The sequence below is a fragment of the Hemibagrus wyckioides genome, linkage group LG10, assembly GCF_019097595.1.
Source record: "Hemibagrus wyckioides isolate EC202008001 linkage group LG10, SWU_Hwy_1.0, whole genome shotgun sequence".
Lineage (NCBI taxonomy): Eukaryota > Metazoa > Chordata > Actinopteri > Siluriformes > Bagridae > Hemibagrus > Hemibagrus wyckioides.
Genome location: NC_080719.1, coordinates 10,573,682 through 10,600,749, shown reverse-complemented (window position 1 = coordinate 10,600,749; position 27,068 = coordinate 10,573,682). Strand labels below are relative to the sequence as shown.

The 27,068-nt window shown below is 39.3% G+C and overlaps 1 protein-coding gene across 3 annotated transcripts in view; it reads left to right on the top strand.

Annotated features, from left to right (window-relative positions):
* The window catches only part of efl1 (elongation factor like GTPase 1), a 132,818-nt gene that overhangs the window by 23,091 nt on the left and 82,659 nt on the right, over nt 1-27,068 (top strand). For all 3 annotated transcript variants that reach the window (XM_058400948.1, XM_058400951.1, XM_058400949.1), the window contains exons 13-15: nt 13,641-13,768; nt 16,777-16,949; nt 18,564-18,699. In XM_058400948.1, coding sequence (XP_058256931.1) covers nt 13,641-13,768; nt 16,777-16,949; nt 18,564-18,699 — 437 coding nt within the window. The remainder of the gene's footprint in view (nt 1-13,640; nt 13,769-16,776; nt 16,950-18,563; nt 18,700-27,068) is intronic.

Below are 27,068 nucleotides of genomic sequence, written 5' to 3'. Positions count from 1 at the left end.
AGATGAAATATCTTGTTTGCAGGAGAACTTTCCCCTCCTGCGTTCATACACGAGAGCTTCTGCCTTCCTCTAATGAGTGAATTTCCTATGCGTGTGTGTGTGGGTGGGTGGGGGTGTGTGTGTGTGTGTGGGTGTGTGTTTGTGTGAGTTAAACGGAAATGTGTAGTCAGTAATCCACTCAGACAGCGTTTCATATCCTTTCCTTTTTAAAGAGGCATACATAAACATACACAGGCACCTAGACATATCCCTCTGATGGCACTTTGTTTGGTAAAAGAAATCAGCCAGGCTTAGTACTTAGCATAGAATCACGCAGCATTCTCTTAGCACACAGCATATACACCAGCTGAATCACAAATGTCTCAGCATTTCATATGTAGGTGCGCTGTGTGCGCTACTTCATAGCCTATGCCATAAGGGTTTGTGCACCCTACATAGTTCACTATATAACGATCTGACAGGTGAAGTGAATAAGACTGATCTCCTCATCATGGCACCTGTTAGTGGGTGGGATATATTAGGCTGCATTTGTCCTCAAAGTTGATGTGTTAGAAGCAGGAAAAATGAGTAAGCATAAGGATTTGAGTGAGTTTGACAAGGGCCAAATTGTGATGGCTAGACGACCGGATCAGAGCATCTCCAAAACTGCAGCTCTTGTGGGGTGTTCCCGGTCTGCAATGGTCAGTATCTATCAAAAGTGGTCCAAGGAAGAAACTGTGGTGAACCGGCGACAGGGTCATGGGCGGCCAAGGCTCATTGATGCATGGGTGCTGATACAAGGCTGAAGAAGTTAATGCTGGTTCTGATAGAAAGGTGTCAGAATACACAGTGCATGATGGGTCAGGGCTGTTTTGGCAGCAAAAGGGGGGCCGATACAATATTAGGCAGGTGGTCATAATGTTATGGGCCTGGTCGGTGTATTTTTATTGTATAGGAGATTCAGCTCTTTCAATAAAAAAAGCACTCAGCAGGATAAGGACACCCTCTGCACCCTATATACTTCACAGTCAGGCCAATTTAGGAGCCGTTTAATTGCTCTGAATTGGTTTTGGTGATTGTTTCCTGCACTACATCGGTTGGAACAAAAAAGAACAAGCCTACATTACAGTAAAGCATATACCAGTGTTTTAGGTAGGGTCAGGGGTCAGAGCGGCCATGATACAGTGCCCCTGGTGCAGAAAAGTATAAGGGCCTTGCTTAAAAGCCCAGCAGTGTTCAGGAGCATGTTAGTGCTGGGGCTTGAACACCAGTAGCCCAGTGCCCCATGGGCAATTATGTTTTTCTGCATATAAGGTACTTCAAAAAGTGTATACTAGGTAGAGTTTATGGATAAAATTTGTATGGTTGATGCACTCTTCATAGTACACTGTATGAAACGGTGGTTTGTACAACCTTACATAGTGCACTGTTCAGTCACTCGAGAGAAGATTAGGATTCTGCTGATCTTTTATAAGAGCTTGAAATAAAATTTGCTACATAGTTCACTGTATATCTTATTCAAACATCTAGATTTGCAATTCAAGTTTTCTCATATAAGCATGCCGTATCTGTAGTAACTATAAAATACTGGTGAAGGCATCCTACAGAGTGCACTGTATGTCCATTTAGAAACTCATTACAATTTATCTCCTCATATATTAGTGCACTGTATGTTTATTGAGCTATTTGGGATTCATACAGCTCACTCCTACCCCTTATTTGAGATTCGCTCATGTAAGTGCACTTCATACGGTATGAAATGTTGATTTTTACAACCTTACATAGTGCACTGTTAAGTCATTCGAGAGAGTTTTAGGATTCCACTTATCCTTTATAAGAGCATGATATGAACAATATACCACTGTATACATGATTCATTCACCTAGAATTGAAATTCAGGTTTCTTTTTAAGCATGCTGTGTCAGCTGAATTACTGGTTAGAACATCCTACATAGTGCACTGTATGTCCATTATGATCTATTTGAGATTCATACAGCTCGCTCCTACCCTTTATACAGAATTTGCTAATAAAATATTGGTTTAAACCCTTCATACTGCAGGACAAGTCCAACAGAGAGCTGTTTGAAAATCAAACTTTAGAACATATACAGGCTTAGTTGTGAGATAGAGGCCATATCCAGTGCGAGCGTCGTGATCAATTAATCCTGAAACTGTGCACAGCAGTGTGCAGGCCTCAGACGTATCTCCGGACTTAAGAACTATTTGCGCATAGGGATTTGTGAGCGTGGGATGGAGTTTGTCGAAAACAGACGCACGTCTCGGTTAGAAGTAATTCTGACCTTGGATTTAAGACCCATCATTCTTGTTTGATATTGGCTCAAGTGAGGAGCTCTATTTAGTTCAGAGCTCCTGTCTTGACAGTTTGATGGCCCTATAATATGTCACACTGAAATGTATGTTTTGGGCGGTAAATACACTCAAACACTAAGGAATACCATCTGAGAATAGTGATGTGTGTGATTATGACGCTTGGTTAATTAATAATGTAGTTTCTTGAAAGTCTATGATATTTTTCTCTTCTTCCCCCTCCACACACAGCACATTGTCATAACCCGAGTGATCGCAAGAACAATTTTTTACAGATAAAATTCTGAACATTAAGTTAATGTTAACTGTAACACTAGTGTAGAGCTGTTCATAAAAAGCAGAAAAGATGAGAAGCATGTATCCTGATATTTGTTCTAGAGGGTTATTAAAGATACAACATCCTGATGAGGTAATAAACAATTATCGAAGCAGTTTTAGCAAAATGCTAATGCAATATTGCCCCTCGTCTGTTCTGGACTTAAAAGAGTGTGCAACCCAACTCTGTTAATCATTAGAAGCAGATGGCCACAGGAAACCAGGAGAAGGCTCGGCAGCCATGATGAATCTGACTATTGTTTTAATAGTCGGGCCTGTGGAACATGTGTACGTCTGCACGGAGCTCCTGTGTAGTTCTTCCTAAGTAGATGCAGCTAATGAAATCCATCCCTGCATGCCTAACAAGGGAAAAGTGATTAGCCACACACACAGTCAAGAAGGCGTGTGAATGCTAGCCAGGTGTTCTACTGAGAAAGTAGCTCGAGCTGCATTTGGTTACTGCATTCTGAAAACAATTAGACCTTGTTTTTTTTTGTGTGTGTTTTTCAAGGCTATGGCCCAAATGCTAAATGTCTTTGATAGAAGAGGCCTTATTAGGCTTCATCCTGACTAAGAAGATGCGTCACAGAGAGCAGTCGCTAGAACAGAAAGCATCACACCCTGCATTATTCAAGGAATAAAAAAACAGGTAAATGATCAAAAGCATGGTGATGTGATGTGGGTATAGACTTTGCCTTTCCAGGCTTGCTTTTTCCTGCCAATTAGATAAAAATTGTAGCTCATCATGTGCTCAAGAAAGCCCAAAAAATTCCAGTGGCAAAATCAGAGATAGATTCAGTTAGAGGTAAAGCTGTAACTAACACTGAAGACTCCTACCAAAAATGCTAACATCTCCTTACAGAAAATGTCACTATTGTTATTTAGGGTGGTGGTTGCTCAAGTGGGTTGTTGTTCAGAAGCTCAGGGTTTAAGCCCCAGCACCACCAAGCTGCCACCTTGGGCTCTTGAGCAAGGCCCCCAACCACCCCTTCCCTCACTCCAGGGGCACTGCATCATGGCTGACCCTGTTTTTTGGGGCAGTGGTGGCTCATGTATTTAAGGCTCTGGGTTGTTGATCGTAGGATCGGGATTCAAGCCCCAGCACCACCAAGCTCCACTGCTGGGCAACTGAGCAAGACCCTTAACCCTCTCTGCTCCAGGATCACTGTATCATAGCTGCCCCTGCGCTCTGACCCCAACTTCCTCAGCTAGGATATGCAAAGAAAAGAATTCCACTGTGCTGTAATGTCTGTGAGGCGATAATAAAGGCATCTTGTCCTCAGTTCTTCTTCAATTTTAAGCATTTTTGAATAAAAATATATTTAAATTTACTAAAGTGATAAAATATTAGAATGAACATTGTAGCTATTGAAGCTACTTAGTGTTCAGTTAGATATTTAAATGCACACTAAAGCCTGGCAGAGGGCAAGCAAATGTGACCTAGAACTGTTACAGGTAACATAGCTAATTTTATAATATTAGTTAGATTCATTTTAGTAAGCATTCATTTGGCTGTAAAGATAGACTGCTGTATCCACTGTGGCTATTAAACACAGCCCCTGAACCACTGAGTGCACCATATAAAAACAAACTTTTTAGAAGTGTTGTTCAAGGGAATTTTGTGTGCTGCAGTGCGTGGGTCATTTCTTAAAATGCCTGGTTTTGTAATAAGAACATTAAGTAGACATGTCATCTGTTTCTGCTGTTATTGTAAAGTGACCTCGGGCATGAGAACAGCGCTGGATAAATTCAACTTTATCAATTTTTTTATTTATTTTTTTGTCAAAACTATTCCCTGTATTTCAGCATATGGTAGCTGATGTGTTACTCTGGTTTTGTTCGCTTTAAACCCTTTATTAATCAGCCCTGTGTCGTCGCTGGTGTATCTGCACGTCTCGGCTCTTGCGTGCATGATTTCCCTCACATTGCCTCATTGTATGTTAAAAATAGTCCATTTGACAGCTGAGACTGAAAAGTCGCCAGTTTAAAGTCTAGATATTTGAGCTCTGGTTTTCAGCACCTTATTTCCCCCCAAAAACACTTTTAATGTGTCAAGTGTCTTTTCATCAGTCTCTTTTCAGATGATGTCAGCCTTTAGAGACCAAGGCTGTGCAACTCATATTGCAGGACCTTTGTACAAATGATGGGGTGATATGAAAGTGTATATAAAAACTGCTGTAATATATATTCATCTGTTACCTTTTATGTTCTGCTTCCCTCCATCAGGACTGTTGTGGTTCATGGAAGGATGTCAGGTCCCTCACACGTTTTCTGCTTTAGTTTAAATTTTCAGTATTACGATGAAAGACTTTCCACGTCTGTCCTCCAGTACGTGCTTTTCTGTTGCACCGTTTACGATTCTTACACACACAATTTATTTGGATTTGAGATCTGCTACATTTTTCACCCCAGTATGCTCGGTTTGGTCCAGTGTGAACATATCTTTTGTATTGGACTGCGAGCCAAATCAGGATGTGGTCAAGGCATGAAGCCGTAGCTGTGGTTTAGTTCAAGTGTGAAAGTGACAAGACACAAAGTTTTGCTCATTATCAGACTGGTTTTTTTTTTTGGAAATATGCTAGGCTAATTATACACCAGAGTTCCCCGAGAGGGGCAGACAACCATCTGGGTGTCGCGAGGTAACATGTCTTCTCCTAAATGAAGTCGTGCTCACATCAAAACCTTTCTTCCTGTGTGGTTTGAACAGAGCTCCAAAGGAATGACTGAAAACATGAGGTAGTGTTGGTGATTAATAGAGTACCCTACAAGACTGCGCCAAAAACGTCATCATTTCTCCTCACTGCCCTCATCAAAACCTCGCTTGTTTTCATTGTCAACAAACCCCGGTGAAATTGTGGTCGCCTGAGGGTCCATTTGAAGCGAACCTCAGATGAACTAGATGTGAAATCACCTTTAGATTGCTAGGACTCTTTTCAGAAAAACTGTTCCCAACCCTGATAGACAAAAGCAGGTTTATATTAATTCTAAAGCAGCAGTTACTTTACTACAGCATTTGCAAAAAGCAATAAAAATGACAGTGAATGTTGGAAGGAGAAAACCTTGTGTGAATATCTGGAGCGCATTACAGAAATTTCATGATAACAAGAGTCAGGTTTTTATTGTCACTTCAACCATATATAGCTGATGCAGTACACAGTGAAATGAAACAACGTTTCTCCAGGACCCTGGTGCTACATAAAAAAACATAGAGCTACATAACAGCACAGAGCTAAGGACTTAAAGTAAGTTGTCCTAGCCACCGTGCATCGTATACAACTTAGTGCAAATGGTGCAAGACGAAAGACTCTGCAAACAGACAGTACAAATACACTACAGGACAGATACACAAAATGGCGCCAAGTATACATTCTGTATATTGTACAGTATATTGGGCAAAAATAACAGGACTGTAAACAAGAGGGTTCTTATAAACATATATACACTTATGTAATAGCAGCAGTCGGTGGCAGTATTGAAAATGTGGTGTGCAAAAACAGCATGTAAACAGTTGTGAACAGTTTGTGTAACACTGCTTGATCTTACAATGCCTTACAAAGATTACAAAGTTAACAAATAAATATTTGATGATGCTGTAACATTGTTAATTCCAGTGTGAATAGTGGAAAATAAATATGTATGTATGTATGTCTCTTTGTATGTCTCATATATATATATATATATATATATATATATATAAAAGAAAAACATAAAGATCAATTCTCCTAATTCTTCTTTCCCAAAGATATTTTTGAAAGTGACTTCTAGGGAAAGTCTTACATTGTCGGTATTTATCACCATGTTTTTAGAAGATGGCTGTCTTGGCAGTGCACATGGGATTAGTTTCTTTCTGGTCAGCTGCCATGCTCTTATGTGCATTTGAAAACACTGCAAACACAGTAGGAGTGACAGCAGAGGTAAAGGTCTGTGTTGTCTGTGCAGAGGAACAGAAGTTGTGATGTGATTTAGAGCCCAGAAGGATGGGGTTGTGAAATGTATGGAGCAGTACAGCCAGACACAGAAGGCACCTGAGAACCCTATGCTAATTCCAACGTGGTACATGTGATAATGGCCTCTAGTGCTTTCATTTACATTATTTCACAGTCTGCAGCTTTCCCGGCCAGTTATTTCCTAAGACCTAGCTTCTATCAACTTGAATGGGCAGAGACCCATAAAGTCAAAATGGAGTGACCTTTCCACTCGTAGCTTCACAACATAACCCCTGAGCCAGCTCTGATATTTAGAATACACTACTGTCACTATTAAAATCTGCGATGAACATACAAATTGCAAATAAATAAATATAAAATCCAGGTTGCTACTGTACATGTGCGTATCTGAATAACAGCTGGGGTAATGACTTGACACCAACCGCAATTATTGTTTCTATGGTAATGCTACTAGTCACCTCAGGGAGTAAGTCCAATCCTAAATGCCTTCCTGACCCCAATTACACACTAGAATGCTCGCAATTTGATAATCTTGTCTAAAGCTGTCACGATTTTATGGTGTTACAGCGATTAATCAACCAATCAAGCTGGTGGTGAAAATAAAAGGAGAAAACGTATTACAAAATATTTAGGGGGCAGGGTGGGGGTTACAGTCTCTTTGCACATCATTGTGTGTGTGTGTGTGTGTGTGTATAAACAGAAAAAGAAAGTGCCTGTCATGGCACTGCACTGAACTGAAAGAAATGAGTTCGATTCTGGTCAGCTGCCGTGTTCTTATGTATGTTCATTAGTAATGTTACTAACATGATAGGAGTGACCGCAGAGGTAGAGGTCTGCCTATTCTGCTCAGATGAGTCCAGAGGGAAACAGTTGTAAAATGTATGGAGCGGTACAGCCAGACACAGAAGGCATATGAGAACCATGGAGTGTGGAAATTTAATGGCTAGATTGCAATAGACAGAAATTAATTGTAATTGGTACTTTGAAAAAAAAAATGACCAGTGAAATAACCATTTGATCATGCTCTGTGACTAACTGCTAACTCTGTAACAGTCATAAAGTACACTACATAAAGGCAAACGCTTCTACACTGTGTAGTGCACTGCATGGCCAGAGTCTTCATATCAGAGGCAGTTAACAGGTTAGTTATGGACTATAGTGTGCAGAGAAAAGTGAACATGTCGGTCAGGACTGTCGAAGAAACTGATGTGTTGACCTAAATCTCTGACCTAATTCTTTCCTATATGAATTTGATAATCCTGCTGTTTTTTGTTACACCTTCACTACTAGTAACATTAAGGCAGTTGGCTATTTTTTTTTATAGAAGGGTAGATTTCTCATAATACAGCCTCCGTGTTGAGCTTTCTGGACTTCCCTTTTCATATATCAAACTGAGACCTGTCTCTATTCCATATACGGTCTCTGGATGGCTGTTTGAACATCTGTGCATATAGAAATCAGTCGTGAACTATGGAAGGCCTTGTCAATAATTTACCTACAATTTACATTCACATTTCTTGCCTGTGGCAGATGCCCTTATCCTTAAAATTTATTTAAGACTGCACCTGAGAATCTAAATCTAGTCTGTGTCCAGCCAACATGCAGTGAAAATGGGGGGAAAAAATCCTTTTGGAGACGTTTGTGATTTTTTTTTTTCCCCCCACAGTTAGTTTTTAAGAGACTGTGCATCACGTCCGCACTCTTTCCTGCGTTATGCAGTTGAGATTATTACACAAGCGCCTCATGCAGCTCAGAAGTCATAAATGACATGTCCTCATGGGCAGTCTTAAACATTGCTGAGCAAATAGCGATATATTTGGCCTGTCGCACACTCATAACCACGGCATGCAGGAATGTTTGATACTGCATGGTCTCGTACAATAAACACTGATCCAGAATGGTGAGCTGGATCTCAACAGCGATGGATACTGACAAGCTGCCTGGAGCTTCCAGCTGAGAACTGACTGATATGGGGTGTCAGGAGTGAAACCTTGGCTAGACACCGAACATCCACTTTGATTGCATGTGGCTTTAGATGTAGAGTTGTGTTAGATGTAGAGTTGTGTTAGATGTAGAGTTGCATCTCTGGCTTCCTGGTTAAAAGTCTGAGAGCACACAAGCCTGTAGCAAGAGCAGCCTCACATCATCCTTCCTGACCTACATTTACAGCGAAGCTCACCAACCACTCTGTATTAAAATACTACTTCTTAAGCTAACCTATATACACTATCCTGACAGTTTATTAGGTGTTCCTTTCCCAAACATGCAACTTGCTGTTTGTTCTCCTTAACAAGATGAGATTTATGGGTTTTTTTGTGTCATTTATTTATATATTTTTTATTAAACCCAAGTATTTTTTTTTAAACTGGTATATTAGTCAGCATGTTGTGGGTGGCTGGATCCCCTGGTGTGAGATGGATGAGGGAAAAGCACAGTGCACTTGCTTTATCCTGGTTGATGAGGCGATTGATTGGAATTCATTCAAATAATTAGAATTGCTGTGCAATTTTATTTAGATCAATGAGATTTTTGTCTGTCTGCCAGTCTGTTTGCCTGTCTGTCTGTCTTTTTTTTTCTGTATGCGCGACTGTTTGTCTTCCTGCATGTCTGGCCGCTTATCTGTTTGTCTGTTTATTGAAAGAAATCTGGGCAGTAACTGCAGTCGCTTCACAGCAATGAATTCTGAAATGGAGCAGTACATGAAGTCACCTTGTCTGTCTGCCTGTGTGATCTGTTTCTACCTGTATGTGTGCCTTTACCTGTATGTCTGTGCATCTGTCTGTCTATCTGCTTATCTCCGTCTGTTTTTCTCTGTGTTTGTGTTTCTGTTTCTTTATTTCTACATATGTCTGTCTGTTTCTGTCTGTCTATCTGACTTTCTTTGTTTAGGTATGCCTGTGTGTCTCTGTATGTCTCTCTGTGAATGTGTCTGTCTATCATACTCTCTGTCTATAAAACCTGTCTGTCTGCCCATGTGTCTCTCTGTCTATATCTGTGTGTATCTGTCTATCTGTGTCTTTGTGCACTTGTCTATCTATCTGACTCTGCCCATCTGTAAGCATTTCTCTTGGTGTGTGTGTGTGTGTGTGTGAGAGAGAGAGAGAGAGAGTGAATGGAACAGTGAGTACAGGAGAATGTATGTTTTTTATGTTGTCTCCACTCCCACGATGTTCTCTTGACTGAACTCTGCAGGAACCTGCCAGACAGTACAGTGCATCGACTCGTAGGTTGCCATAGCAATAATCAATGTGGGTCACTGGGTGTGTGATTGGACACAGGAGGGTGTTGGGTACATCTGCGTTCTATCGTCTGATTGGCTGATGGAGCTGCTGGTTTTCATTAATGACACAAGGCAGTCGGCAGGCAGAAAATTGGCTTGGCTTTTATTATACCGCACACACACACCCACACACACACACAGTTGTCACGACATGACGGATGTCTGTTTGGATCACATTAATATGAGTAATGGCTCTTTGTACTGTCTCATGCAATAGCAGAAGAATAAAAGCATAACGTTTATTTTCATGTGAAACAGTCGAGTGACATAACAAGTGCATTGAAACTTTACTTCCATTAATTGGAAAGTTGCTGAGATGTTTAATTGCGGTGTTCCCGTAAACTGGGAAATGGTTTTCATTATCATTTCATTAGTCTATGCTTCCTGATCTGTTTATACACTCACTGAGCACTTTATTAACCCAAGCAATGTATTTACAGGCTTCAACTGTCCAGTTCTGGTGAATCTGTGCATAGTGTATCAGAGTCCTGTTCTTGGCTGACAGGAGTGAACCCCATTTGGTTAAAGATTCCTAACTTGAGGAAGCAGATTCATTGGTCTGATTGGTCAGACTCGTTCCTCCAGCCTTACTGTATCTTGATTTTTAGCATCCCTGCACCGTCCTTTCCTAAACAACGCTACGTGTTTGTCTCTTGAGTAAATACGCTCCACATTTTCATTTTTTTTTTTAGATATTATTAACATTTTACTTAATTTTAATTAATGTTTATTTTGTAATTAATAATTGTATTTTTATTAATAAATTACCTTATTTCAACTTAAAAACAATTCACTGTAAGGTTTCCGGATACTGTGATATACCGGGAAAATCTGCAAAAAAATTTAGTAATTTTCCAAATAAAAATCCACAATATACCAGGACCGCGATATATGATTGGTACTGTACTCTAATTTTGTGATTAAATATGTAAATTAGTCTATGACATAATCTAGCAGCTTCAAGCAACTTTCTGAGCATGCTTTAGCTAAATTCCTCTGTAAAGAGGTCTGCAAAAGTGTGAAATCACCTGCCTACTTGTCACAGAAAGTACCTACAGTACAAAGAAGAAACATGAATTAATTTTGAACTACATATTTTCGAAAAGCGTTAGGAATTAAAGTTGGTCATGCTTTTGTGTGATTGAAATAAAAACTTGATGGGAACAGTATTTAAAAAGAAAAAACGCTTATCATGGTGAATAATTGACATTAACACTCCTAGAAAGAAAATCAGTTTAGCCACATGATTATTAAAAAAAATGGGGAAAAAAAAAGGAATGAAGGAATGATGGACAGAAGTGTGACATGATTCGAAGTGTATGGTGCAAGAGAGAGGGAGCGAGTCAGAGCCAGTGCTAAATCAAGCCGAGATTATAAACACACATCAGGCTGGGTGACAGACATGCTGGTGTTAGAGGTTTTTTTCCTACATCAGCAGTTTTGAGTATGATGATCTGTCTGAGGTTTATCATTCCGTATAAAGAGATTATTTATATAAAAATAGCCTAGCAGTAGATATGAGTGCTGTAATGAGCACATTAAACTCAACACTTCTCCATTTTCCTGAGCACTTTGATGTTCACATGAATCTGCCTGAATCCATCTGGCAGTCTGTCTATTCATATACATCTCTGTTTTCTGTTTATTCAACTGTTTATCACTCTGTATACTTTACTGTCTGTCGATCTAGCTGTATATCTGCCCGTACTGTCCATCTGACCATCTGCCTAGATCTGTCTGAATATGCTGAAATGAAATTTTACAGTAGAAAATCAGATCTTCAAAAAGATTTCTTTTACTTTTCCTGTATTAGATATCGTCATCAGTCGACACCAAATCCCTGAACCCAGAGGATAGGATAGGATAAGATAAGATGAGATAAGATAGAACTTTATTAATCCCGAAGGAAAGTCTTCAGGCTAGATGGCTTGTAGCTTTCGAACAGAAACGGGAGAAAGCTGGTAGAAATGGTGGTAACCAGTAAAAAGATGACCCATGACACAACCTCAACGCTGTGTATCGGTCAATACAGGGCAGTTATGATGCTGTTGTTGACTTGATATGAACATTACTGCAGTACAAATGCACTGTACTGAGAAAAAAAATGTTTGTTTGAGTTATTCATTCAAATGCATACATCAGTTCCATGTGATTGAATTGAACATCTTCAACACAACTAGTTTTCATACATGATTTGAGTGTGTATTTTTGAAGTCCTGAATAAAATCATACACAGAGCGAACACCTGAGCTCAAACCAGGGATGCTGATGTTTTGCAACTGGCACATAACCACTGCTCTATTCTACAATGCATGTTTAATTGCCTAAATGTAATACTGTATTGTATGTAGTTTTAGTTCCAATCAGGACAAACATGCATTTCACAGTTGAATTGGTTTATGTTAATGCTACTAAAGCTCTCTCTACAACATTCAGTCTAGTAATTAAGAATCTTGTGTAAATTACGTTTAATATAAGCAGTGGACGTTTTGATGTAAAAACATAATGTAAGATATGCAAACTATACTAAATATCTTTCCTTAAATCAGACTGCCCACATATTCCTAACATTGAATTATATCCACAAATAAGCATTTAAGAGTGTTCTGAAAATCGAGCAAATCATTTCGCCATTGTGTAAAAAAAACAGGAAAACGAGTCTGGATTCCATCCATGCAGTGGTTACTGGACACTCTCCACTTGAAGGTTGTGAATTTGAAGGAACTGTAGCTGTGTTTAGACAGGGTACTTGGCTATCTCTGATACAGCATGAAGCAGGAGAGCCCCCTTTGAGATTTACTCTATAGAGCTGAAGTTGGTCTGTCATCTCTCCAGGCTGAACCATCTTTCACGTGAAAATGAGATCTTAAATATACACAGTTGGGAAGTGAATGCAGCTTATTAGAGGCAATACTGTGTTCTCCACTGAGAGAAGTGCTTTGGTTTATAATAAAGGTGTTGAAAGGAAAGTGAGGCTGTGTGTGTGTCGGTCAGATAGGTCTCTACTGTCCATGGTGTGATTAACCTACCAAGCATGTGGTAATGACCATTTCTACAATGGATACAACACAAAAAAGGGTTTGCTTTTGTAGAAAATGAGTCAGAGTTGAGAATGTTTAGGTCTCTCTCTCTGTCTACTAGCCTTTCCTGTATAAGAGGTCCAAGAGAAGACAGTCCAAACTGCTTTGTCTAATCAGTTTTCTTTAAATGTAAAAAGCTGAAGCCTGTAGCAAAAAGTCTTCAATTAATTCACCACCACTCTGTCTTCCCACACTGAGAGTCTGTGAAAACGGTTTGCTCTGAAACTGCAAATGCAGCTGTTTTAGCGATTCACTCTCATTACTGTATTATTTTACACCGTTATGCCTCCGCGGAGATTCGCTCCCATGCCGTTCAATTCGATTATCGACGCACAATTTCCGCCTAATGACATACGGCCTCGAATATTTGTGTCACTCATTCCCTCAAAATAAGAAAAAATAGATTTGGATTTGGTTATGCAGTTTTTTCCACATTATCCGAGTCTCACTTTTTTTTTTCTTTTTTTCTTTCTGTAACTCGAGGTACTATAGCACTCTCTGAATGAGAAATAAAGGCTTATGATACAGTTCTAACTTGGTTAAGGTGTTATCAGAAAGCCAGACCCGGATTAAAACAGATTAAATCTTCCTTGAGTCTTTCTGTCTCCTGCGTGCTGACTTCATTTTCTATGTTGAAATAGTCTTGATGTTCTCTAAGGGTTTCTGTGCATAAACCTGGTGCATTGTGGGTAATGCCCTTTTTCCCTGCAGGCCTCTGACTCAGGAGGAGATTGCTCAGCGTCGAGAGCTGGCCAGACAGAGACATGCAGAGAGACAAGCGGCCAGTCAGGGCTCTGAAAACCCAGAGGCTAGCAACACCACCAACACCAGCAAACCAGGCAAGCAGGAAGTTCTATGCTGTTGCTTGAGAGTTGATCAATGAATATATGAATGAGTTGTTCAATGAATGAGTATAATATCCATATTTAAAAGCAGTGTAGAGAAAGGGACTGGACTACATGCCTGCCTTTCTGCTGTACTTTTCACATATTCTTAATAAGGTATAAATTTTAGCTAAAATGTATGTTTATTAAAGGTAATATTACCTGGGAAATAATACCTTATAGCATTATAACAGACACTTTTTGAAAAACTCATGTTCTGTGGCTGAATCTTCAATGGTGTTCTGTTGAAAACATTTGGCTGTATTCAGAATTGAGTTTATCCTGAAATTGTGCACATTGCTATTCAGATCTCAGATGTAACTAGAGAATCGAGCACTATTCAGAGATTTTCGCAATAACTCGGGAGTATTTCTCAGTCTCATGGGAGTCTGACCACTGACCATCATTTTAGACTTATTTTTCTTTCAGTTTTTCATTGCCTCTTGCTTTTCTGTACAACATTTGACTGTGCATCTGTTGCTGTTAGTTCTCAGTATGAACTTCTGTCACTGTGAGTGACAGAAGGCTGAAAAATCATTAGGCTGAAAAATCAAAACAAACCCATCAGAGAGATGGCAAAAGCATTAGTTGTGACTAAAAAGAAAGAATGCACCAGTGAACTCGGGAACACAGAAAGGCCTGGAAAACAACTGTAGTAGTTGGCCAGATCAAGAACCCCTGCTAAGAGGTAGGTGTATCTGTGTCAGTCAACAGTGAAGACGAGACTTCTGCTCAGGTTCAACCAAACACTTTAAAAATCACTGGACGGTGCTTCACAGTACAGAATCGAAGTGTGCTTTATTGTCTGATACTTTTTTAAAGCATAGAAGTGGAAAGTTCAGCAATGACCAAGTCAATCACAAAACCCAAATCCAGTTGAGCATGCATTTCACTTGCTTTAGTAAAGACTTGGCAGAGCACCACCAGGAAAGAAGACCTAGTGTCTGCTGATGTCTGTGGACTCCAGAAATGATTTGCATCCCATCATTAAAAATGACAATTTAATTTATGATGAGGTTTGCCTAATAACAATTGGTCCCATAGAATGGGTAGACAGCATATAAAAACGGCTGTAATTCCTAGACTCAGTCTGGATGTCAACAGCTTTAAATTAAAGCAAGTCTGCACTTTGAGCTTATCTTGATTATTTAATTTCAGCAATATACTGTGGTGGACAGCTACAATAACAAGAACGTTTTCAATGTCCTGATATTAATGGACCTGACTGTTGGTTCTTCAACCCCACTATATTATACCTTTAGATTTGGTCTGTTTGTTAGGGTATCTTTAATGGAACAATAATTGTTGATTTAGGTCAAGGTCACCAACTAGAAAGTGTGACAGCACGTCGTTTTTTGGCCAAAACAGCCCAAATCCTATCCAATAGAATTCCTCTACTGTCTTGAGACACAACTTGTCAATATTAGCCCACTAACTGGGTGCACAATTCAACTACTCAGTTTGTAGGGCCCACTTTGTTGATCCGCTGGAGAGATTATATCTCACAGTTAGCTTGGGAATGTCTAGCGATTCCCGCAGGAGGAGCTGCAATCTGTGGCTGACGATAAAGAAGTCTGAGCTGGCCTTCTCAGCTTGTTTCCTTCATGATGCCCAACAGGAGGCCTGGAAAGAAAATAACCCATGCTGTCTCAAATATTCCCACAGGTTTTCTATGGGATAGAGGTCTAGTGATTCTGCAGGCTGGTCAAAGTGTTCTGTTATGCTCATTGAACATTGAAGTCACATACAAACCTGTCCCTATGAACCTTGCAGTTGTCTTCCTGAACAGTGTCCATGTTCTACTTGGTCATAAAGCTTAAATGACAACTTGCAACAACTTAAAGCACTTTGATGTTAAGTTACATGAAGGTATACAACCTTCTGACTTCTTTCTATTACATTTACATGTGCTAATTTAGCTCATGACAAGTGAACTAAGCAGTTGATGGTTAAGGATCTTGTTCAAGGACCTCACAGTGCTGGTGCTGGGACTTGCAGCTTTCTAATCTGTAGCTCAGTGTACTAATCAATCAACTTGAAACTTTTGACTATTTAAGCTTATAGCCACAGGGTTTGGGAATCATGCAATAAGAAAGCATTGCAGTTTTCACCTTTCATATGTTTGAACACATTTTATAGTCCAACCATCAGTGTTCTCTCTGGCAGTGTCAAAAAACATAAAAATATTTTTTTATTTTACACACTTATTGAAATCCACATTATGCTGTTAACAAATGGCTTATTCATTCATTCATTCATTCATTCATTCATTCATTCATTCATTCATTCATTCATTCATTCAGTGTTGACCCAAAAACAACAGCACCACCAGTGGTCCTAAGTGAAAACAGATGAATTCACAGAATGGTGTTATGTAAAGGCCGGGACTGATTACTTTCTATCCCAGACTACAGCCTATAGCTGACCTTCGTGGCAAATATATAAACATGGTGCTTGATTGATGTACATGACACCAAGGTACATGTGAATTATAGTTAAGTGGATGTAATAAATGTCTTTTTTCATTCTGTGTTTGAAGGATATAGAAGTAAGCAGACATTGACAATAGAACTTAAGGTTTTGTCTGTTGTTAATATAAAATAGAGCTGGTTGACCGCAAGTACAGCATTGCTGTTTACCTTGTTTGCTATTTGTGAGAGACACAACATGATTATAGACTTGAACCACTTAACTAAGCAATGATGAATGGTGTTGTTTATCTCCTGTTCAACATGTGGTTTCCTATGTATAATTGTAATAGTTTGATTCCTAAGAAGTGCTAAAAATGCTCATCCATAATGATTCCATGAAAGTGACAGTTGGTTAATGATGGGTAATATGTCTTTAGTTTACTCATTCAATATGGTGACCAACGATCAATGCATTTGAATCTTTGAAGTAATTGTTCATCTTGTGCATCTCTTTACCTCACTCTGTCTTTGTGATGGTGTACATGTTTGCAGATACAGATGAGCTGTGCATGCAGACGGAGGCCCTGACGGTGAAAACCACATTAGATGATGAGGACAAAGAGTACTTTGTAGCTTTTGCACGTGTCTACAGTGGAACAGTGCGCAGGGGTCAGAGAGTGTTCGTGCTCGGACCCAAGTACGACCCTGCCATCACCCTGCAGACGGTGAGAACTCCACCTTCAATTATTCATGCTAATGTGTACTAAGAACAGAAGGTAATGGTAAACACTTAGTCCAATCTCATAGTCATAATGCTGATTGGCTCTTAGATACATAATTAGCAACGTTAACATTTTAGAGGGTGCATTAATGCAGGGACTCTATCATCATGTCCAGCTCAGTGTAGACACAATGTCCAGCCACAATGTCTCTAATGTCCTGCATGCAATCTTTCAGTCTCTCAGCGGTTTACATAGCCATTAGTCCAACCCCATGCTGTCTTTATAAAGTCTCTAGGGAGTTAGCAAGTGCTAACCATTAAGACCTTTTTAGCATTGTTTCATGTGGTACCACTGACAGAAGATAGATAGATATTGGACTCTCACCAGGGATAAAAGTGTGGTTGGTCACCACTGATATGCCTTTCAACCTGATGACATTTTGATCATAATGGCATTTACAAATTTGTAATCCTGTGGGATTCTTACCTTCAAACCTATTAGGACATTTTACCACATGCACATTGGAAGATTTAAACATCATTTTTTTGGCTGTGATTGGACTTTGTATTACCTGGACTTTAAATTGTTGGATTCTGGTCAGTCACTGGGCTTATGTTGGGCTATTGTTGATTCATGGTCACATCTGCACACTGGATTTCATTCATTAATATTTATTGATGCTAGTGTTGAACCTTTAGCACATTTCCTTATGTCCAGTCACTAGAGGATTGTGTTTTGAGCTGATCCTGCACTGAACCATCACCTCATAAAGTGGCTCCCTGATTCAACCTGATTTTGTATTTTGTATTCTGAGGGAATCGTGTGAACGCCCAAGGGCAGCCCAGATCTGAGGCAACCTGGAGAATACTGCATGTGTTGGATTACTAAACAGGAAAGTTTACTTGAGGCTAAAGTGAAACTGCAGCTGATAGTGTTGTTCCCTTTCTGGGACTCCTTTCCAAAAATGGTACAGCATGTTTTAGTTTTTTCACAGGTGGGGAAACAGTGACATTTTCCTGGCTGTAATTTTGATCCTTCTTGAAGCTCGTAAACCATATCGGGAGATTCAACAGGCTGAGTAAATTAAAAATATTGCCAGCCTGTTTCAAACACCTAGCTTGCATTTCTGTGTGAGCTTTATTCTGAACTGATAAATGACCTTGCATTTTAGTGACATGCCCTCAGCGTGGCATCATCTCTTTGGAAAAAGAAAAGTTTCACTTTGCTGCAGTATGAATGTATGGAGTTAGTGCTCTCCTCCAAACACATTTAGCTGCTTTGACGATATTGCATGAGCATGTATTGTAGTGAAATTGTAATGAAATTTGTATTGGGGAAAAAAAAATCTAAAAATCAATTTATTAAATATTTAAAAAAAAAATACATAGTTTTATCAATTTGCTGAAGAATTTAGTCATATTCATGAGATCATCCCTCATTCAGTACACTCTCTACCAGCTGCAGGAGGGAGTGCTTGTTGTCTGACTTGTGTCTGTTTGGCTTTGTCACTTTTATTTTCCATTCCAGTTTTTGTTCACTATAATCAACCCGCTTGGGTCTGCAATCAGCTCGTGTCTCTCATTCACTTTCATCTGTCAATCTCTGTCTCTCTCTCAGCTGACAGATGAGTGTTCAGTTCCTGACTCCATGCCTGCTATATCCCACATGGCCTGCTGCACTCTGGAGCGGTTGTACTTGCTGATGGGACGAGAGCTGGAGGAACTTGATGAGGTTCCAGCAGGCAACGTTCTGGGTAATACAGCGATTCCACAGTGGCCTAAGGTTTAGCCTCAAAGTCTCTAATGTGCTGCGTGCTATCTTTCAGTCTCTCAGGTACTTTACACAGGCCATTAGAACAAAACCCTTGTATGTGCTTTAGGGCTGCATGAGAAATCTATGGGGAGTTGGGTTGTATAACCATTGAGGCCTTTTTAGCAATATTCTTGTCGCGGCACTGACATAAGCAGAAAAAATCTGGAAATTGGACTGGGGATAAAGTGTTCTCCCTGACGCTCATTACTAACTGATCTCAGATCAGCTTGTTCTGCTACACTTTCTTATGATAAATGTGTGCAAGCTGATCTAGGCTCAGCAGTTTATTATATATTACGTGCTTTATTATGTCATGCAGTATGCTGGGATGCACGTCCTAGTTTGGTTGCTGTCCTCTTTACCAAGTCTTTTTATACAGAAGCTTTTTTTTTTTAATCTTTTTGGTCACGTATGCAGTATGTCATACCACGGAATGTTTTTTGGACTGTCCAGGTCATAAAACTAAGTTCAAAATAGTATAAAAATTGTCCAAGAACCGAATAACAATAAACTGCATTTTAAAAATATTAAAATATAAAATACAAAAATATTTTATTAAAATATTCTAGGAATACCGTTGTATAGGAATACAAATCGGTGCTAGAAAAGTATGACTATTGTGAATAAAGTGCAGATGTGTGCAGTTTTAGTGCAATATATGCTGTGCAAAAATCCGTTAGAAGTAGTGGATGTTGTGCAGAAAAGCCCAGAAAAGTTGAGGATCTAAGTGCTGCCTTGGTTGAAGACCCAAATGCCCTGTGGGAAGAAGCTCCTCCTCATACTCTATGTGTTTGCCTTCAAGGAGTGGAAACACTTCCCTGACCACAACAGAGAGAAACGTCTATTGTTCAAATGGTCCTTCACTATCTTCCCGGCTTTCGTCCAGCACCACTTACTGTAAATAGACTGCAGGTTAGGAAGGTCAGTGCGAATGATATGCTCGGCTGATCTTCACCCTCTGGAGATCCTTCTGTTTTAATGTACACGTTTCCCCTTTACCCCAGGTCAATCAGCCAAGACTAGTATCTAGTGTATGTTTTTTTAGGTTTTGCATGAGAGCTATTAGACTAAGGTAGCTAGGAATTAAGGATGAATTGAGACCTTTATTTTTTTTAGTACAAGCGTGTGTTTTTAGGAGTAACCTACTTAGTATTAGTCAAGGGCATAATGGGATATTTTGTTTAGCTCTTGTCTTCGTACATAGTTAGCTAGCTTGGTATATACAGCTAAGTAGAGTATGTTTTTGTCTTCATTGCATCAAAAGCTGTTGCTGTGCAGAATTGTCAGGAATAAGGTAATTGTCAAGGTAATGGTTGTCATTTTCACTCACTTAGGTTTGTCTGTAGGCATTATTCTCACCTAGGTAGTGTTTGTTGCAGGCTTGTTTGTTGTTCCCGCATGAGCTCTGCAGCACAGAACTCATTTTAAAAGATTTTAAAAGATGCTGCAGTGTATCCTCTTAGTGTTTTCACAGAGCACAGTTTATGGTGTGATTTGATTGCAATAATTAATCATGAAATACATCCAGTCCTTTGTCACATCTCATGCACTAGGCTTAATGTTTTAGAGCATTTTTTTTTAATCGGACCGACGCCCAGTACCAGTGTCAGTGATGCAACACTGCTGAGAAGTACAGGAATGTTCTACGCAACTGCATGTCCAGATTGTTAAAGGCTCACTCCAAAAGGCACAGCAGTGCCATGTCTACATAAGCAATTTCATAAATGCCAAAATAATTCAGTATTAAAAATATATACAGCAAAGCTGAAATACACATCCAGATCACGTTTAATGTACAAGTAAAATTTTGGGGAAAAAAAAATCTGAATTGGATTCATGGAAGAAAATAACATCTGTGTTGAGAATGGAAAATATGTGATCTGTATTAAAAAAAAAAAGATAAAAAGTGTGTAAAATATGTCCTGAGGGGGTAAGAGTGACTCCAGCTTTAAGATTAGATTTTAGGTTCGTGACATTCCGTTGGTCGTATATTACGGTCACAATGTCTAACATGGAATTAGATTTGGAGTCTCTAAGCAAGGCTCAAGGATCAATCTCAACACCTGAGAGAAGTTTGTATGACAATAACTTGAGGCTTTAAGCTTCCCTCAATTTTTAGTCAGTAGCCTTATAGACACATGGTAAAAGAAGAAGAAAAAAATAGCCATGTGACCTGACTACATTCAGGGTATGGAAAGAAATGTAATATATATATTGTCTAATAAGTAAAAAATATGGGTTTCTGCCTTCCTCTGCTCTCCCCCTATCTCTGTGAGCACTTCTGTAGGGGTTAGCTCTGACCCCGGTAACCGAACACACCGAAGTCTATGTATGCGCAGATAAAGGGAGCGTGATGAACTCTGCTAACATGCATCATCAGCTTTAGCCTGCAGCTCCATTAAAAGCTTTACACAGGGGGACATTTGGCAAGAGATCTAACAGTATCAGATCTTATGATTCACGTCCAGGTTTCCCCCTCCCAGCAATTAAATGCAATTTATGGGCCATAGCGTTCCTGCACTCCAACATCTGTGTCTGTGTTACATTCAGTCACGACTGAAGTTTCTGCCTTTATTTATAAGACTCTCATCTCTCATTGAGCTGTGAACTCAAATTCTTGCACTCAGACTTGCACTGATGCGTCTTTTAACCTGATGCCGTGGCCTGATGATCAAACGTGTAATGGAATCCACAGGATTCAAATCATGAGGGACCCCTACTTTCTATCCCAATAGACCACTTTACCTACAACCACATGTGCAGTGCAATGCTTTTAACATCATTCCTTGCAGCTAGAGTTGTATTCAGTTGACTGACTAACGGTTTGAGATGACCAACTCTAAGTACAAAAGATTGGTAATGGGAAAACAGCAACAGGGTCACAGCACCGTATACGACCCGTGAGCTGATTATATTTCTATAACAGCACATCCATTTACATATAGGAGCAATTTGCCAACATCCTACTTTGTAAGTCCCTTCAGAATTTCGGCAAAAGTGACATCGAGTGATTCTAGCTTTAAAATGTTTTTTACTGTATTTTGCTCTGTTGTCTATTTTTATATGTCACAATGTCATACAGATTAGGAAATCATCATTGCTGGAGCTTTTTGCAGATAATTTTCATATGTCAATGAGGCTCCTTCACTCATGCACCCAGATGGAGCTTTAAATTTTCCTGATCAGATATAAATCCCATTATATTCTAATGTTTAAAAATTTGTTCAGCACTGATCCTCCTAGTGTTTGTGTTTTATTTAATTTCTTTATTTATTTTTTGCTTCCAGCCACTTGAAGCCTTGATTGCCCTCGGCTTTTTCACAATTCAGCATTGACCGAAGGCCTGGCACCGTTTCTTATATGGGGAATTTTTTCCATCAATTATGGACGAGAGGCACGTTAATGTATTGACGTTATTGTCTAATGCTAGCGTGTGTGTGTGTGTGTGTGTTTTATGGAGAGCGTGAGAGCTCATCAATAACCCGATCTGGCCTTGTGTATCCATCTGCAGGCTTTATTTCATTTATTTCAATTCAGTTCGGAAAGTGAGGCTTGGAGCAGCTGTAACTTGATGTGAATTGTGTTAGCAAGCGCGCTCGTGTCATCAGGGTGAGTTGCACTGGCGAGGTGTTAATGCATGTTTTTATAACGGAGAGACAGACAGCTTGTCTGCCTCTGGGACACATGTGGAGGCTTTTTAGTTGGGCATAAAAAGTGTGTGTGTGTGTTGTGATTATAAACGGAAATGGTATTATAACTTTACAACCCTGTGCCATGTTTCTCAGTGCATTTGGACATGCTGATAGTTATGCAATATATAGCAGTAGTGCAATATTCAGCACTTCAGTGAATGTCCTTTCAGAGTGAAAGCGATGCAAAACAAATTTGGGGTCATGTTCATCTGGATTATAAGTTTTCTCTTATGATCTCCACAAATCCAGGAGCCCAAGTTTCTGAAAACAATGTTCAGGTGTTTTGCTGTGGCTGAACATATTAAAGATCAGTTTCCCCTCAATGCAAAGTAATAATTTTAATAATCATTTCTTAATCGTTTAATTCAAGACATTTGAGGACAATGCTGATGTTCTTGAGAGTTTTGTCTTATTTTCACGTAAACAGTGTTAGTGCTAGAAAAGCGTTCAGGAATAACAGGAGATCTTCAGCTGTGCTTTTTTTCCTCCTCATGTGTGTTGAGACTGTTTTTGTGTGTTGCTAGGTGTAGATTTTTCTCCCTCATAGTACAACTGATCCTGATGCTTGATATTACCTCTATAAAAACAACTCCTCCCCATTACTAGACCTTGAAAACTTGTATATATTAAAAGTAAAAGTAAAAAAAAAGTCTAACTAGATGCAGTTTAGAGAAGCTGAGTGAGCAGGAAAGAAGACTAAACCTCAGTTTCTGAGGTTGGAGTAAAGCTGAGTAAACAGATCTGTAAATCTAAATGGTTCTTTGCTACTTTGGACTTGACGTCACTACTACCAATTATAGTCCCACCAAACTCGAATCATTAAAAAGATAGCTACCGAAGAAAACATCTCTTAACAGAAGAAAAACATAAAAAACAATATGCTTTTTTTTTTTTTTTTAGCAGTTAGTGGTTAATTCACCACAGGAACTCTGATCTGCTTGCATGCTAGCTCTTTATAAAATAGCCACAGTTATTATCTTCCTTTATGCTTTATGTCCAAAATGACCAAGCAACAATTTTCACACTTAAATATTTAGCATATTGTATTTACACAGAACAAAGTCCAAAGAAACACACACCACTAGTAATGTTTCTGTGATGTAATCAGCTGTATTGGTACAACACAATGTTAGCGATATAACGATTTTACACTTCCTGAACTAGGTATGTCGTCATAGCCTATAGTCACGGTGATGCAGTGTCATCATAATGCCAGTATCGATAAAGAAAGAAAGTGGAGAATAAAGAGGCTTTAGATGTGGAAGGAAGATCTGTCTTTAACCCACATGATGGCGTGAAAGTGGGGGGACGTTTGACCCAAGTTCACCCATCTAGACCCCCTTAAAGACACCGCCCAAACCACATCACACAACACACAGCCCACAATTTCAAAGACAAATCATCAAGGCTGAGTTGTATTTTTCTGCAAGGCAGCAGTAGGAACGAAAATACGGGAGGGGTGAGGAGGGAAGACTCATCCCTTTTCAGGTTGTGGCCTTCTTCCAGCTGGTACAATATTCATCACGGACTATATTCATCCCAGCCTCTCGTCTTTGAACTCTTATTCAACATGACGAATCGATTGAATGGGCTCTTCTATCAACTGCAAGATTATGTATTTAAGGAAAGGCTTCAACCAAAAATCAAATATATAAAGAGTTTTATTTTGCATTTAACCACAGATGTGGCAGAAAAATTGAAGGGTTCTTGTCCATACTTGTGCACTACCCCGATATGTAATGGGAAGTTTATCTGGATATGTAATGTGTTTTTGCCATCAGTCATCAGTCATGAAAGTCAATGAAACAAGTCATAAAATCTTCTATTTGGGAAAAGGAGCTATAATCTTTATGTAAAAAAAAAATGGTGACTAGCCACAGTGTCACTGGGGAAAGAAATTTATGGTCTACAGAAACCACACACATGACAGATGGTCATTTCATAGTCAGAGACTTGAGCGCTATAGCCCTTTATTTCAAGCTATACCACAAGCTAGCCAAACGTGGCTTCAAAAACATACAGTGACGTGGAAACAAAGTGAAGACTGAGCAAAATGCACTTAAAGTGGATTCACAAACATGTGTTTACTGGTGAGTTGTCTTGTTTGTCATGAGGTTGTAAGGTCAAACTTGAGTACCTCCTCCCTGTCTGAGCTGCATTTACTGCTGTATATACTGTAAGATAAGCAATTATCATCCAACCATGCTATGTGGCATGTATAAAAAAGCTTTTAGATCATGATGGCATGAGGATTCATTACAGGGGCCACATACAGGAGCTTTAGTCACAAAATCTGTCCAGCCTGTTAGAGTTTCAGTAGAAACCACGACTAAAGTTAAGTTTACATTTAGATCTATGAGAAATACATTTGTAAATAAGGAAATTCAGAAATGTAGGGAAAAACAGAAGAGCAACTTTTCTTCAGGTGACTGGGAATGTAACAGTTTAGACCGTCAGCCCGAACTACTGTGAGTGCTATTATTACAAAGACAAATGCACATTTGAGTGTTCGGCTGTGACAAAACTACCGAGATGTGGGAAAAAAAAGTGATCTGGTCAGATGACTCATCCTTCACCAACTTCTTGAAAAGTGGGCGAGTGCATGTGTGGCATATACCAAGGGAACCCAAATGCTCGAACCCTACAGTGAGAGGTGACTCTGTTGTATTGTAGGAGGCAATTATTTTGCCAGTATGATTTGAGTCAAATGGTCACTACAAGTCAATTTGGACCAATCACCTTTATCGTATAATGAAACATTTCTATCCTGATGGGAGTGGTTTCTTCTAGGAGGACCCCGCCCACATCCATGATGATGGAAATCATATGTTGTGGCTTTAATAGTTACCAAACCTCTAAGACCTGTGAGTGATAGTGGACTGGTGTTACACAGCGTTCTCCAGCACCATCATTATGAACACACCAGTTGAGGGAATATCTTTTAGAAGACTTGTGTTTATTTCAGCATTACAGAGACATGTAAAATCTACATGATTCTATGAGGCATTAAAGCTGTTTTGGTCATTCGTAATGACCGCATCTTACTCGTACACTGTGTTGCTATTTCCTTTGTGTCTGTATATTGCAGGAGATAACAAAAGCTTGCAATGAAGATTATCTTAACCATTTTTTATTTTTGTGCCATCAGTGTGCATTCATTGTTTGTTTAACCAATAATAAGCTTTGGAAATTAGACTAAAGCACCTTTTTCATTTCTAATAGCATTTTCCCAAACAGGCATGACATTAATTTGAGAAAAAACCTAAGGTAGTATGTTTCTGAAATAGTAATATTTAGTTATTACCACATACTGAAATATTCTCACTCTTATAATTTCTCTGAAGTTTATTTGCTTCTACAGCCACTGCAGCATGATTATTGAGCAGCTCATTTCTGGTCAAATGATGAGCTGGATTTGGTCATTCAGGACAATCAGGCTGTCTTTCATTGTCTGCATGTCTCTTTTCCTGCATCTGTGTAAAACCTTCACTATTAAAGAAAGAAGTTCCCTTTAGCATCAAAAAGCTAATCTGATCATTTTCAGATTCAAAACCTGAGTTTTTTAACATGGAAAAATTGTAGCATCTTAGAATTAGGTTTCTCTCTCTCTCTCTCTCTCTCTCTCTCTCTAGTTTTTCATCTCTCTCGATTTTCCCTCGTGAAAAACTAGAAGAGTAAGTGCTCTTACACTTTTCTTGCTATTACTTGTCTGTCTCATTTTCTCCCACTCGGCCATAACTGCACATAGATGAATGGCGTTCCATCTTCCACCTCTCTCTCCATCAAAAACCCCCCCAGCACACTTTTTTGTTTGTCTTCTCTCTCGCTCTCTCTCTCTCTCTCTCTACCTCTTTCCAGACTTCACTTTCCAAAAACATTCAAGTTTGCCTATATGTAAAATGTATTCTTATCTTTTTTCCTATTGTGCTAAATGCCTCCCCCTCTTTCCATTCTTTGCCATAACTACTTGCTCTTTTTTCTCCCTCTTTCACTCTTCTTCCTCAAATCCCCTGAGCTGCCTTCATTTCTTATGAATCAGAGAAAGAGGCTCTGATCTTTTCCCTCTCTATTTGGATCTATCCACTCTCCACTACTAATTTGATCAATCATACAAGCTGTGTAATGTTTGTCTAATAAAGATTATCATGCTAATTACTTTACTTTCTGACCGGACTCTGTACGAGCGTTTCAGGATATCTGAACCTCAACTGGGCTTTAAAGGATTTCAGTGCTTATTTTGTCAATAGCCAGTCCTGTGTAGCGGAATTCTTTGCAGCCTCGCGTGCTATGAGCCACTGCGGTGTTGGACTTGGCCACTGTCGTGTTTTCACTGGTTTCTGTCTTACGTTAAGTGTTTCTGTCTACTTGGATCCCCATCTGCTCAGTTTATAAATTATATGGATGGATAGATGGATGAATAGATAGATGACTAAATAAATCCATTTTAAACGCATACTTCTGAGATAGAAAATGGTCCTTGTGTAAGGGTTGTCTGTATTGGGTTGATTGTTTAAAAGAAAGCTATGTTGTGTCTTTTTTTGTCATGTTGTGTCTGTTTTCTTTTAATAACACAAGTATGACACAAAGATGACATTACCTTACCTTACCTTTCTTTACC